A 15,708-nucleotide genomic window follows, 5' to 3' on the forward strand; every position below is an offset into this window, starting at 1 on the left:
TCCTGCATCCTCACGTAACATTTATTGTTTAGAATAAAAGAATAATTTCATAAGCTTGAGGCAACTTCCAAATGACCAGTAGCGCAAGATGACCGGTTTTTGCATGAAGTTATTAATTTCTAGCAAGGGGCTACCGCAGGGAATAATAATTTTGTTCTTTTATACTGCCCCATGCATGGAAGGCTCTCCCTGCCAATTGAGGAGTCTGCCAGTGGCCAACTCTCACAGGGTTTTGTTAGTAAGTAATGAATTTCTGACAGGTGACGAATCAATACATTGATGATTTATTTATAGTCCCCCTGTAACATCCTTGTGTCCTAGAAAGCTTACTGTGCTAGCGCTACACCTGTATTTGGTGTATTTGTGTGGTGCATACCATCAGGAAGTCATTAAAAGGAGCAACAAAGTATTAGCATGCAAAGAAATTTAGCATGTGAATAACAATTAATATTTCGTTCATAAAGTTTTACATGAATATTTGCCAAAGCCATGGAAGTTTTATATTGTTGACATGTGCAATGTGAAATTAGCATGAAATGGTAAATAGAGCTGCAATGATCTGTTGTGGAAGTAACTCATTATCTTTCGCTGAAAAGCCGGCAGTGGTGTGACACTGAAAACAACAAACTCAAAACTTTGCCTGAATGAAAATTATCCCATGTTTCTAAAAGTGTCACCAAAAACTCTATCCCTTTGCCACAGTCTGTCGAATTTCAATTGTGTGCCGATTTATACAAGTATTTTATAGTTTTCTGGTTACTTTCACCAGTAACCAAGCACAGTCTTGACCCTTTTCCATACATGAAAACAGCCAACTGTGAGTGCAGCAATGGGAGGTCTGGCCTTTCAGGTATGTCAGCTGAAGACCACCCTACTGGAAGAGGTAACAAGAACAAAAAGTCGAGGTCAAACAAGGCAGCCCCATGTAATTAGATACTAATAGTGGATTTAGGGTGTAAAATTCACTTAAAACCATACACCAACAGACTAAACAATCCCAGTAAGAATGGCAAGTTCTGTTCTAAAAAAATGTTTTTAATACCAGAAAGCATAAATAAAACATACGTAATAACCTTGACTGACAGATTGCACTAACCTGCAGCAACATCTGCTTCCAAACTGTTTGCTATGGGTTTGGGATAGTACGGTTATAAACCACTGAAACCCCACTGTAACTTATGGTACAGCGTGCATCCAATTTAATGAATTTATTAGCAAATTCACTTCTTGTCCCCATAACAATTTTTAGAATTTAAATTCTGACAAGAAAATATATTCCTCTCTCAGTCAGTCAACAGGAAAACCAAAAATGCAGGCCTGCCTCCATCCGATGCTAATGGAGAAACACAGTAATGGAGATGCTGAACAAACAGGCAGTTGCTTTTGCAGATTATGAGCTGTAATTAATATGACAAACTTAATTTCTGTTGGCTGTTTTCAGTTTGTGTTAATTTCTGATGCTTTTGCAGGATGGATGTGGCACCTTTACGTGTCACAGATGCAGTCTGATAGAGCAGGAAGATCCATCGTCATGAGGATGGCTTTTCTCCAGCTAAAGTGGGTATCTGTTAGTCATCTGCTCTTATTGCTGCTGGGGCCTCTGGGTCACGTTGGGAACTGACTTTTCGCAGTCTTACCAGATTCCCTAATATTTTTGTAGCTCTAGCTGCTTTCAAAGAACACATCTCAAGAAACTCAGGTTTGATAATTTTCATTTATCCTCATTTTATAACTGGTAAATTAGTCTAAATAATTAAACCAATCATATTAATTTCCTGTCTCTTAAGCCCTTTGAGTGGGGTTTATAAGCCTTTCGGTTACACAGCTTTAAGAACTGCTAAAGAATTTAGTGTATTTTTGGGACACAGTCCAAGGACAGAAGGCTTCCTTCCTTACTGCTCTTAAGCCTCCCCAAGGAGAGACAGGTAAAGGCGGGGGTATGGAAGGATGCTGAAAACCAAAAAGCAGTGACAGTGCACACCCCCTGAGGATTCAACTAAGGATTAATCTCTGTTGGTGATGTCTCTTATACAACAGAAGAGATGTTTGGGAAAGACTGAGTTTGTCCCTTAGAGCTTACTTATGGCAAAACTGAAATCAAGGAAGTGAGACTGAAACTGACTGGGGATGGCTTGTCTGCTAGCTAGTATCGTCAAATTACTTCCTGTAGTAGCTTTTTGGTATACAGAGTAGGCATTGTCCACCAGTACTACTAACCTTTTGAGCCAGCTCCCGTTGTGCACTCTCCCACCACAGTGCAGGTAGGGAAGCTGTAGCACTGGGGAGAATTCCAGCATCTGCCTTCCATTGATGAGATGTAACCTTTGTGGTACCTACAAGTCATTTGGCTTCAGAACTATCAGGAGCATCTTCTACCTGTACTGGTCCATATGGTTTCACATTAAATATGTCTACACTTGTATGAAAACATGTGAAGAATATGAATCTAGGTGGGAAAGTGGGCAGCTTTTAGCGTAATGTCGAAGAGTAAACATTTCCAGGAGTTGCTGTTGGTTACACCTCTGTTGTTCTGATATTCACTTTCTATGAGACAGTAGTTACTTCTAGTGAATCTATCCTGCTTGCTGCTGATGGCACATTTGCTCTTAGGATGCACCCTGCATTGAGAATTTCCTTTCTAATTGCATGTTGGTATTGCATAATTCCCCAGTGTGGAAAGAACTACATTTACCTTTTGGTTTTTAACCTGTTGAAGGAAAGACTGATCTTAGTGAGAAATGTGATGCTCACCTTTTTGGGTCAACAATCTTGTAAAGTTTTCCGCTGTTAGGCTGGGTCATACTTTTACTGCTTGATAATATGTAAATCTCACCTGTTAAGGAAACCAACACAATAAATTAGTTCTTCCCTCAGATGTCAAATACACGACTTTTGTGATCTGGCTGTGTTTGCAAGCGTTTAAAAAAACATCAGGAGAAGCACTCATCACTGAAATATGCAACTGAATCTTTGCTATTTGAATATTTAAATAAGCACTTTCCTCAAATTTATGCTAATATGTATAAGATACTTTATCATTGATGTTTTTTGTTTCATATTGTACAGAATTGATTAAAAAAAAACTGGGGAGGAAGGGAGAAGAGAGGGGTCAGTCTGCTCATGCAATATCTTTGCCCCTTAAGTCTGTAATGTTGGGAATGAAAGCAAGTACATGGCACATCGTGTCATAGTGCGGGACAGTTCACCGAATGTGAGAGACAGTAAGGACCTTTGCCCCTTCCAACAACCCATTGTCTTCTCGGTTCTTCTCATAAGGCTGCTAGTGTAGCTGACAGCAGTGCAGAGAGCTTTGGCAGAGGAAAGCTAGCCTTCAGATTTCTTCTTTTTAAACACTTACTATAATTTTGAATAGTTAAAAAAAATGATTTAATAACATTATTTTTTTTTCTATTTACCTAATTCGTCTTCACCAAATCCCAAGACAGGGCCTGAAAAGAAACCTCTACATGAACCAGTGTTGCCCAGACAGAGGGGTTTCTCTTGCCACTGTTTGGTTGCAGGACTCTGTTGCAGTGTTAAAAAATTTCTGTATTCAAAAACACATAAAGCAAATTGTTATATTACATTTTAAATAGGGAGTTTTCACTGTCCAGATAAATAAGTAAACACTTGCTGCAAGTAGGTCCACAGATACATCTATGCAGTTATGATTTTCTGCCCACTGTTTTTCAGATGCTTAAAAAGCACAGAATTTCCCTTCCTGGCATTCAAGCATTGCAAAATTGGGTTCAAGCTAGACTATATAGACATTTGTGACTACTGAGCTATTTGGCATGGGAAAACTATGCCCATCCATTAAAAAACAGTCAGTTTCCTCCATCAGTGATGTTTCCATAAAGCCCCAAAGGCTTTCAATGTCTTACCAGTTAGACCTGTTTAGGAAACAGTTCTGTGATTAGCATTTGTTCCCTTTATAAGGTAAATGATGCATTTAAGTGTTGGTACAACTAAAATCTTAAGAGCTCCATGATGTGCCTTTGTACTTTTTTCCAAGGATCAGATATATTATATATGTCGCCATTCATTAGAATGCTGTGCTATTTTACTTCCAAATCTAGAATTGAATCACCACTAAATTGGCAAAGTGACACAATGTACAGGACTGTTGGTGTTCCTTTACACAGGAGCCTCAAAAACTAAATATACCTTATATGCATTTTTGTTTAAGAGGGAGTGCTAAGGAACCTACCCATTGCGGTCTCCAAATACATAACTTCCATAGAGTCTTTCAGACTGGCAGCCTCGATAGACAAATCCACCAACCAAGGATCCACTGCTGAATGGTTTGAATTCTAAAAGTGAAGGCTCACTTTCTAAAAAGGAACTACCATAGCATTAGATCATATGCAGTTTCATATTTTGATTCACATTTATGAAAGTGTTATTACTTCAAGAAAAGAGGTTAATTCCATTTAAACATTCCTTAAAATTCAAGATGTGTTGCCAGAAATGAACCATCAAAAAAAATCAGAAAATTTACAACGAAGGCTGTTTGTGCAACAATCAGGTAGGGATTTAGATAGGAGAGGCAATAATTGCTCTCTTCTTGTGCACAGGCTGGGAGAATAAAACTATATAAGGATTAGGTTGGACTTTCATTGAGGTTGATGTGATTACTGCTATTAACTTTTACGTGTCAATAGAGTCTGCAGAATGGAACGCCTGAACTGCAGGGATACAATTAAACCCCTTTCAATGTAAAGTGCTTCCACTATCTAAGAGCAGAAATTCCAGTGATTTCCAGCAGAACTTGTTTTCAAAGCCTTTCAGTGGTTTGAGAAACTATTTCTAAATCAAAGTTTTAAACATGGTATGTGTGTTAGGTCCCATTAAACTACTATTTCTGGCTCTAGCTTCTTCTGGAGATTTATTTTATGCTGCTGTTATAGTTGCAGATCCTACCCTACTTTTTTTCTTTTTATTTTTTTTCCTACAAAACTGCAGAGTTTAGTCATATCAAACTTCCTCTCTTCAAGGAAGTTTCAGGGTAAATGTTCCTTTTCATGAAATCAAATACTGCTTAGGGTAAAAGTAGGCTCAGCTTGACATGCTAACTGCATAATTTTAAATTAAAGCCACAGCCAATAGACCTTTTTGTTTTGTAGGTTTGTTTTTTTTTTTTTTAGTTGGAGGGCTATCTGCAAGTCTTAAATTAATTTCCCAGATTATTCTACAAGAATAAGAGCTGAAATTTTATGTGGGAGAAAAGGCTGATGAGCTCTTTTTATTGAAGCATTCGACCCCACCGCCTGGCATTAATATTGGCAAGCTGATCTGGATAGACACAATACTGCTTAGTTTACTCTGCAGTAAAGATGCAGTCAAAATTCCATTGGAGCAGTGGTTTACCAAAGATTATTCTTTGGTTTGGCTTTCATAAAATGAACACAGAAAATACATCCAATAACTAAAGTAGAACAATTGCATTACACTATTGTGTACTATTGTACTAGCAGCACAGCTGCTTTCCTTTTAAGTAAAGCACAGGTGGGAGAAGTAGGGGTGCGAATAAACCAGAAAATGCTATGTTCCAGGAGATAGAGCAGTTCTTGATGCCTTTACACACCTTTGGTATTTATCACTTTTAACCACCGTGAATTTGCAAGCTGTTGAATGGTCAACGAAGGCAGATGATAGCTCAGAGTAACTGTCACCTGGCTTGCCTGAACCAGCATGCAATCTCTCTGAGTATCAGAGTTAAACATTAAACTAAAATTGTGAGTGACCACCATACTGATTCAGTAGATTCAGAGAACATGAAGCACTTCAAAATGTTAAGTCCCTAATTGAGTACATTTATCATATTGCTATCTAATCTAAACTAGTTGTTTGTTATGAAGTAGAAGCATAATGCATTTCTCTAAGTTTTTCATTTTTAGTAACATTTAAACAGAGCCCAGTCAGTTCCCTGCTTGATTGTGGTCTGTTTATCACTTTTTCCATTATAGGAGGCACATTGCATGAGTTTTCTATTTTGTATCTTAAAATGTTACTTGTGAATGGCTAAGAATACATTTTCATCACTTCCTGATATTCCAAAATCTTTTCTTTATGAGCCATCATAATGCAGTAACAGTGAGATCTTTGACAGACTGGCAACTGGCATATTTCTTAAATCTTATTTACATGATATTCTACACTAATAAGAACAAAGTTGAGTTAAAATTTCATTTTCTCTTTCATCTTTTCTTTGCTTGTACCACACTTTTTGTAAGTTCTATCTTTTGTAGGTTACCTATCCTGTCTGTGCTGTAAGTTACCTATCCTGGCTATAGAGTCCTTTATCTATTTTCTTCTGCTTTCTATTTATTATTCTGTGGGCATAGAGACTGTTCCCCATGGCTTTACCCTGGATGGAACTTACCATAGTCTTTACCCTTTATTATTTGTAAGATTCTTGCTGAAGATCTGTTCTTTCCATTTGAATCTGAGCAAAGTATAGTTAAATTGATGTTTACATCTGTTGGGTGGCGGTCCACAGCACATCTGTATTTAAAAAAAAAAATAGTCTGTAAGATAGATGAGTTCGTAATGTATAATTCTCTCTCAATAGTATGACGGATCACATTGTGAAGGATTATTGTTTCTTTGTAATGCTTACTCATTTTTCGTACTGAGCCAAAATATCTTGAGAAGTGTGTCAGATTTGCATACGAGAGATAATACACCTTTTCCCATCCCTGCACCACTTTTCATATAATGTGATGTAAAACTATTTTTTCCTAGTGATAAAATATACTTGCTCAATAGCACCTGAAATGAACAGCGGTTTAACCAAGCTAAATGTGTTGACTTATATGGTGTAGGAATTCTTGGCTGTTAAAAAGTCCAAGAATCAGCTCCTTATCTGAACAACTTGACTTTCTGAATTTTTTCAAACCATGACTTTAAATGTCACTTTGGTACTACCACCCACCTCATTTGCTGAATTATGTGTTGTTTAGTTAAAGCTTTGTTCTCCTCCTTGTTATTGTTTAGATATCACCAGATGTTCTCATTTGTTTTCCATCTGCCTTTTTTTTCCTCAGTCAAGATTCCCAGCTCAGCTGTACTTTACCAACTCTCTGCTTTAAGTTCTCTTCTTTCAATAAGGTAATAATTTTATTATTCATTAAAAACAAAAATCCTGTACTTTGTTTCTGTCGTTTCAGTCCTGACTCATAATAGTTGAGCCTGCTCTTCTCCTTCCCCTTCCCCACTGTACATTTGTTTCTGACTGTGACCAAGTGTGGGGGTGGGAGCAGTGGAAGTGTTAAAAAGCTCACAAGTACCTTTATTATTCAGATTTTGTCGTCCAACTGTATAAGAGATTTCTGGTTGAAAACAGTATCTGCTCCAGAGTAATTCAGTTTAATTGAGACTTACCGGCCTGGATTGTGGAGGCCATGTGCAAAAATCTCAGGAGGTTGGTTTGTGCTATTAAAATGTGGGTTGCTCCGTGGTATAGAATAAGGGACATTGCACAGGTCAGTATTTACGTCGAGGCGCAATACAGAACCTGTAAAATCACTGAGAAAGTTGGAGGAGAAAATACTTGAGTTTGAAAAGTATTTTACTGGTAGATTTAATCCATATAATACTACAGTGAAACAGCAAAATAAACCACCCGCTTTACTGAATAATCTCATGTATATTGGTTTTATGGTACATGCAAGCCCAAAGAATCGTAGCAGAACCTATCAAACATTCAGTTTGACCAGTATGTTGCCTTGTTTTGTGCATACTAGCATGCCTCTGACCATGCTGTTGGGAAGCATCTTGATAATAAGAGCAACTTTCCATACATCAACGTTGTTTTATGGCTTCAAACATAAGGATATTAACTCCGTGGTACTGTATCTCCTCTAGAGTAACTATGGATATAATCACTGTGTAGTAACATAATGCCTTTTGCTAACACTTTGAATCCTACTCTTGAATTCAATGATTTCTAGTCATAGAACAATCCAAACTTACGTTAATTGAAAAAAAAGGAAAGTAATTGTATTGGTTGAATGGAGATGAATCAGAACTTTCTTGTGACACGAAAAAGGAAAGAGTAGAACATTTGCCTTTCATTCATGATTGTGATGGAGGAAGGTAGAAGGACAAGAATGTGGGAGCATCAAACGTGACGCTTTTTGCAGACGTGAAATGTGTGATATTTACATCGATTCCCTTCTGTCTTTCTTCATCATGAATCTGTTTCAGTCTCCCCTTCTTTTACATTAATTTAAAATCAAACGTTAGAATTGCTCTCCCATCTTGGTTTTAAGTATATCCTCGCTGCAAAGGGCAGGAGCACCTGCTATTCTGCTCAGCCGGCGAGGCCTTGGAGCAGGGCAACTCCTTTTAGGTCTGTAAAGGCTCACTACCTCACTTTCTCAAAATCAAGGCAAATGTTGCAACTCCAAGAGAACACAATGAAACAGAAGTGAAGAGCAGGGTAAAAAAAATGTGCAGGTGGAACAAAGTAGGATTGCTTCATACATTCTCTAGGCATTTTCCTAAGCGATAGTGCTGTTACTGACTCTGGTATGTGTTTGTAGACACTTTTTTAGAATGTTTGCTCAATAAAGTTGCCTTGTTCCTAAAATAATAGTTTGGAAAAAAGTAGTCTAAACTGTGCTTAAATACAATTGCATCTACTGATGAGGGCTCCAATATTTAAATGGTTTGATAGCACACAATTGCAAGACAATGTATTTAAGCAGTAAGACTGTCCTGAAAATCAGCAGTTTGTTAAACCCAGGTACTCAAAATGGTAGGATTATGTGGTAGTAAAGGAAGATGGAGTAAGACTTGTCCTGACTGCTAGTCATTTTTAATTCTGACCCCGAGTACTGTGCAAAAACAGAAGACAAAAATAGAGGTCTATCCATTAGTAGTTTTTGTACCTTAAACCATCCATCTCCTCCATATCATCTAGGGTGATCATGCCATCTCCAAGAAAGATATATAGGAAACCATCTGGGCCAAACAGAAGTTGTCCTCCTAGGTGCTTTCGATGTAGTTCTGCTACTTCTAAAAACACTCTTGCTGTTCTCATATCAACCTGGTGTGGATTTTTCCTGCAGTATGAAGATATGAACACAGTTTTCACAGTTCACTATCGTTCTTCTTTCTAAAAACAAACTTGAGTCATTCAGATTATACTTTAAGATGTGGATGTTTTAACTTGGTGGAAAAATGTCAGTTATTTCTGAGAAATTTCAATTTTCTAGCATTCAGAAAAAAATATTTTGCTGCCTATACACAATAAGTAGGAAATAACTCTAATTAAAAATGACAGAATAACTACAAAAAAGCCTTAAAAAGAATAAACCAGTTTACTTACTGGCATTCCAAAAAAACCTACTCTTTGAAATAAAATCAGCAATAATTTTGCTGCAAGTGCCCAAATATACACATTGTAAATCTGATAGTTCATTTTAGACATGGGGAATACTAAAATTAAAAGGTTGCTGAGAAATACAGTATTTGTGAATTTTAGACTTCTACTCATACCTGGATACTGTGTATTCTACGACCCTAAGGATGTGGTCGTGAGGTCCAATAGCCCACCGTTCTTGGTTGGTGGTATAAGACACATACAGCTTTCCATTTTTCTTGTAATTGGGATGGAATGCAAGGCTTAGCAGTCCTCTTTCATCTCCTCCCTGCAGTCAAATGAAAAACACAAAGAATTGTGAAGTTAATTACGTTCTTTATTGTGTTTCAGCTGGACCCCCCCAAAAATAAGTTTCTTTCTTGTGGATAATCTTTGCCCAAACTCTTTTATTTCTTTCCTGACTACTGCACAAAAAGGATTATAAAACATTTCACTTTGGGGAAGTCTTTAAGACTTAGACCAAGACAATTGTCTTATGTAGTTATCTACGCACAAGTCTCTTACGGCACTTTTGTCGAGTGATTTGTGTATGTAATCTTTGGGAAGCCACGAAGACAAGTTTAAGTGCTGTGAAGAATTCTTTGCTGGGTTACTAGGTTGCTTGTAATTCGTAGAAGACAAATAAAAAGGTCTATAATCAGCAGTCACTTCTAATCCAAGTATCCAAAACCTAAAACACAGTGCTGGCTGCCAACTCCCACTGTCTTGGCAATATGTTTAGAAAACAGTTAAATTGCTTGTGTAATATGTAAACCTTTGTTTTACCCTGGAGGCAGCAACATCAGTTGTCACAACTATGGTGGTCTGTTCATCATAGCTAGTATACTGTAGGTAATAAGCAGCCTTGGTCTCTGTGCAGAGAAACCGAAGTTTTACATGTGGTCCTTCAGTGGAAAGGTTTCTGTTATTTTTTAAAATAAAAATAGAAAAATCTCCGAACAACTTTCTTTTGTTATTGTGTTTGCCACACAGATCAGTACAGTTATATGCTAAGCATCAAATCCATGTAATGTACTGTGACAATGCAAATACCCTGTGTGCTTAAATAGAAAGCAGTTTTCTCTTTGGCTTCTAAAAACGTATGTAATACTACTGTGCCTAAAATTGTGTAAGTATAAATGGAGAGTAAAGCTTAGATTCATTTGTTGCTCTTGAGGTAATACAGGGGAGAGAAGCTGAGGCATAGAAATAAAGAGAGTACAGGATTAACAATTCAGATTCAGTTCATAAATGTGATTATTCACAAGCTGGTAGCTGTTTGGAGTTTAACTCAGGGTTTGCCAACCTTTCAAAACTGGTGACTGTTGTAGATTCAAGTGCTCCAGCTCTGCACCCATAAGGAGACAACGTTTTGCAACTCTAACCACACCCATGATAACTAATTATGAAATTTTAAATTATAAGAGAGCAAAAAGCTTTTAAAATGTATTTGCAATTTGGAGTGATGGATGGGGCTGTCTTCCTGTTGAAAGACGTCCCACAAAAGGCGTAATTGGGAAAGTGCACAGCTTTAATTTATTTTAATTCGACATGATTGCCTTCCTTCCCTTTTAATCACAACCACCAAAGAGAAACCTGAGTCAGAAATGAAGATGTAAATAGGTCAAGAGATTTCCACACAAAGAGATTTGTACAATGAAATCTGGATCCTGCTAATTTAGAGGCAGCCAAAACTTGCTAGTTTGTTTGCTAGAAGAATTGAGTTTCGGGGGGTTATCAGAGAGGTTAGTTTTGAAAGTCTGGTTAGAGCTGCCAAATCAGTTGCAGTCATCATGGATGAAGGGACTGGTAATCTAGCGCTCTCTCCTTTACGAGCCAAAAATAATCCTGCAGCTGAGTCTGAACTGATTGTAGATATTATTGTTTCGAGGAGTTTTGACCAAGTTCCTCTGATAAAGTCTGAAGCAAAGGGAGGCAAATCAGTTGCTTGGGGAACAGTAAGACATATTTCAAAGATTCCTGATGGATGATTCTATCTGTTGTGCCCAGACAAAGAACAGTCCTATTTCTTCTCCTGAGAGATGAGTTCAACACATTTAAGGGCCCAGGAATGTCAGTGAGTCACACTAGGCCTGCCATTCAAGGCGAGTTACTGAAGGTATTAGTAAGGAAAGATCTTCCTGTTACTAAGCTGAAGACTTTATTTAGCACTTGATGTCATGGGAGCAGTCTTAGTGTGAAAGTGAAGTTGTTGAAAGCGTAAACAGGTGAAAATTAAATTAAGAGCTTTTAATGAAGTACACATGAAGCAAGAATTTGACAAATGAATGCAACATGGGACCTGCAAGGTAGTTAAGTATGGCAAATTGTATTCATAGGAGCAGGCCAGTATTTCTACTAATTGCTGTCTTGCATGATTCTATTAGACTACAATCAATTACTTTCTTTGTTCGCAGAACATATCTATTGCTTCCTGAAAAGTCACGCTGCTTTCTGCTTTTCAAAGTGAGTCAGACACACTATGTTCTAAAAAAGTCTATTTACTCATCATTTAATAAAAACTTTGGAAATATCCCTCAAAGACACAGCAGTCAGTGCAGCATCAAGCCATTAGTTGGCTTAGGGTCAACTAGAAATCCAGCTGAGTTTTTCCATGCTTATTTTTTCTGGTTTTGGAAAACAAGTGTTCATGTGCACTTTCAGCTTTATCACTACACTGGCAAACTTGTTGTTTCCAATTAAATCACCGCCACAAATTCCACAGCTTTTCAAATTATCTCTATGGTGCCAGAAAGCAGATACAGTTTTCTGTAGTGTTATGTCTCGTATGTTGTGGGGGAAATTGAGACATACCCAGCAAAATCCTTATGAGCAGTCATTCTGGGATGGTCAAACTGAATATGTACCGAATTTCAGACTTCCCCTATAGAATAATCTTCACTTTTAAATTTTACCAATGGATTGATGATGTCTGCTGTGAAACCAGCATCCCAGGCTTTGTAGTCTTGTCTTGTAGATACCATGTGTCAAATACCTGTAGCTTTCTCTTAGCAGCTAATATTAGATGAAACCAGCACCCACAAACTGTGGATGACGTAGTAGCATGTATGATATTCTGCACTACATGATTTGACGGAATTACCAGGGATTGTCAGTAGTATCAGGAAGGGCAAGAAGAATGAGACAAATTCCATTGGGATGTCTGTTGAAGACAAAGAATGATGGTTGGCTGAAATTAGTAGGAATTACATAAACATGCTGTGGACTGTGGCCAGTGTGAAATCTGTATTGGAACTAAAGCTGGAAGCTCACACTTCCAATGCCTGCCTGTGTAGCTCTTCAGCTTGCATGCCTCTCTCTTCTACTCACAATAATTGCATGTTTTACACCAATACGATACTTGTTTCAAAACTGATTTTCCTTGAGCCAGACTATAAGTTTCAGCTAAGAAGTTCTGTGAAAGGAAAAACATTCTTTTAAAAACTAATTTGGTCTAGTTTAAGACCAGAGGCATAAAAATAATTTAATCAAAGTTTTATTATCTTAAATTACTACGAAGCAAATGAAAGACTCTATGCATTAAACTTACCGGGTTTCTTTCCTTTTCATTTTTAAATGGTTGGTCAGGTACATTATATCTGTTCTGAAAGTATTACATCAGTAAGTGTTCTCAACTGAAGTACATTTTTAATATTTCTTTCTGCATTTTTATTTCTGTTGTAATATATGACACTTGTAAAAGTCTGAAACAACTGCACAACATGATCCACTTTGTATTTTGACTAACACCAAGAGGAGTAAATGTTGCACGTGAATACGGGATTTTTGTGGAAAGGTGCTACATTCACGCAATTACTCCTTAGAAGTGGGCTCTACTTTCAATCTGTGTGTTTCCAAATATACTCTTGGTATAGCTCTGATATTATATACAGAAGTATTATTATATTATTAAGGTATTATACCTTTTCTATAATACAGAAACATACGCTGGGGTTAGTTTTAAAGACATGCTTCCACTTCATTATGTCAATAATGTATTATTTCCTCTAGTAAATATAGAGAAATATATGGGAATGCCTTAACTGGTACTGTTAACTATTTCATTTAAAATAAATCGTAAGCATGGCCCTTAATTACATAATCTTAATAGTATTTAATTTTAGTAAGCAAAATCAGACATGGCCACTTATTTCCATTACTCTGTGTGGCTTAATAATAAACAGTATAGGTAGCAGATACCAAGTTTTCCCTTAAAATTGATTTCACAATTCACTCTTTTATATAAAAGTGGTATTTATACTTAATAACTTTTTCATTTGGACAATCCCACTCTCATGCTGGATATGAGTAGCAACCTTCTTTGAAAGGGGTTGTGCTTAAAATATGTATATTCAACGGTCATTTGTGACTTAAAATACTAACTCTACTGTAATGTCTTTATATTGTTTGTTTACATCTATTATTATAGAGCAAATTCTGGGCAACTTGTTGAGGTACTATGATCACCCTTAATTTAGTTTATTTCCTAGGTAATAAATACCATATCTAATAGGCATAACCATGTGTTTGATCTTAAGGAGTTTTATTTGTAAAAACATGGGGGAAGGGGTCATGGAACATCTAAAATCTCTTATCAGGCAGCACCATATGAACTCTTCAGAAAGGGTTTTCTAATTAGGAGAGATCCCAGAAGAATCTCAGTTTATTTGAACCCTCCTTTCCCGGATCTTTCTGTAGGGCTGGAGATCAATGTCAGGTATTTTTCTCAGTGGGAAGTATTTGCTTAATCGACATGTTTTGGAAATTCAGCCCCAGCACAGGATAGAAACTTGACGACAGCAGAAGTAGAAGTCAGCAAAAGGTCTGCTGCAAGGGCACACTGTGCCTTTCAAAGCTGCATCAACTATTTTGAGAAACACAAGGGGGAGGTGCCTCTGGCAGGTGAAAGGGGACAACAAATACAGAATGAGAAAACCAGAAATCGATTGGGCTGCAGGTATGGTATAGGAATAGAGCTCCTACAGACCTCTTGGGTGTTGAGAACTCAAGTGCTTTGCTATCTGAACATCTGTGAGGCCTGAGGCCTCTGGCAAGGGAAGAATTTGTAACATAAGACACTTACCTTAGGGAAAAATAATTACAGTGATGTCATGGCTCAGTATAGTATACATACTAGACCCTATCTCCAAAGCATTTCCTTTTTCCTGTTGTGCTGCAAAGCTTCTTTTTTTTTTTTCCTCATTTACAAAGGGCTTTGCAGTTACCTTAGGATTTGTTTCAAACATTTTCAATATTTTTTACTGATTTTAACAAATGCGCTATTTTAATACTTGACTTAAAAATAACTGTAGATAGAGGAATGCTTTACAATTAAATTGATACAGGAAGAACACTTAGAGGGCCATATTCTTACTTGGAATATACTCACAAATCCTACTGAGGTTGGAGGTGGTTTTTGTTCTGTTAGGTGCAGGGCAGGATTTGGCTGAAAAATCATTGATGACCAAAGCGCAGCCATCACAAAATTGTCTGCTCGGATGTTTGCAGCGATATTTAAATGCTCTTTTTTTCTACAGGACAAGTGAACTCACAATAAAGTAATGACGTCCCACTGCTTTAGTGCGCAGTGGGTCAAATGTCAGACCTAGCAAAAGGTGGTAAGAAGGTGACTCAAAAGACCGTTTCTGCATGGATTTTTAATGGGGAAAAGTCAGAGTACCTATTCAGGAGTTACATACACAAATTTATTTTGCAGCATAGTTTTCCAGTGGCCATAACCCGGACAGAAATAAATAGAATTGGTTTGAGATCTAAAGATAGCACCAGAACTTAAACCCTAATTATTTTTTTCTTCTTATTTCTGCTGCGGCAAGGACAAAATTTTGGCACAGCCTCGATCACTTTTTTCTTTTCCTTACCTTCATAGTCCTTTGAAGATACCAGTCACTAAATGTAGGACCTTTCACTTCTAGTCCTAGTCCTCTGTACTGTTTTTTTAATTCCTTAACTCCAGATTTTGCTGTTCTGCTGGGCAAGTCTTTAGTTTAATCCAAATGACAATGCTCGTCCCCTAATAATACAAATCTTTCTTCCCGTCCTCCTAAAGAAAGTATATGAAACTTATAAATGCAGATACCAACCCAGCACAAACCCACAGCTTGCCTCCTTCACACTCTTCCAGTCAGACATGAATCCTGCTTTGCCAGCTCTCCCAATTATTGGTCAGGAGCAGCTAACAGCTTTGAGATTGCCAAGAGCCCGCCAATAATTGAGAGGTTTTGGGCAGACTGACATACGACTGAGTGTGCTTGCAAGGAGGTGGCCGTGAGCCCATGTGAGGTCTGCATCTGGACTGAGAAACTTTATGTACTGCACTA

At 37.5% G+C, this 15,708-nt stretch overlaps 1 protein-coding gene across 1 annotated transcript in view; it reads right to left on the reverse strand.

Moving 5' to 3' along the window:
* Window positions 1-15,708, reverse strand: part of HHIP (hedgehog interacting protein) — a 68,998-nt gene that overhangs the window by 10,654 nt on the left and 42,636 nt on the right. The window contains exons 7-13 of the mRNA XM_010151462.1: window positions 9,508-9,659; window positions 8,898-9,071; window positions 7,387-7,530; window positions 6,386-6,507; window positions 4,211-4,334; window positions 3,417-3,547; window positions 2,752-2,833 (exon numbers count right to left, since the gene is read on the reverse strand). Of these exons, the coding sequence (XP_010149764.1) occupies window positions 2,752-2,833; window positions 3,417-3,547; window positions 4,211-4,334; window positions 6,386-6,507; window positions 7,387-7,530; window positions 8,898-9,071; window positions 9,508-9,659 (929 nt within the window). The remainder of the gene's footprint in view (window positions 1-2,751; window positions 2,834-3,416; window positions 3,548-4,210; window positions 4,335-6,385; window positions 6,508-7,386; window positions 7,531-8,897; window positions 9,072-9,507; window positions 9,660-15,708) is intronic.

Source organism: Eurypyga helias, unplaced genomic scaffold, assembly GCF_000690775.1.
Source record: "Eurypyga helias isolate BGI_N326 unplaced genomic scaffold, ASM69077v1 scaffold11145, whole genome shotgun sequence".
Taxonomy (NCBI): Eukaryota; Metazoa; Chordata; class Aves; order Eurypygiformes; family Eurypygidae; genus Eurypyga; species Eurypyga helias.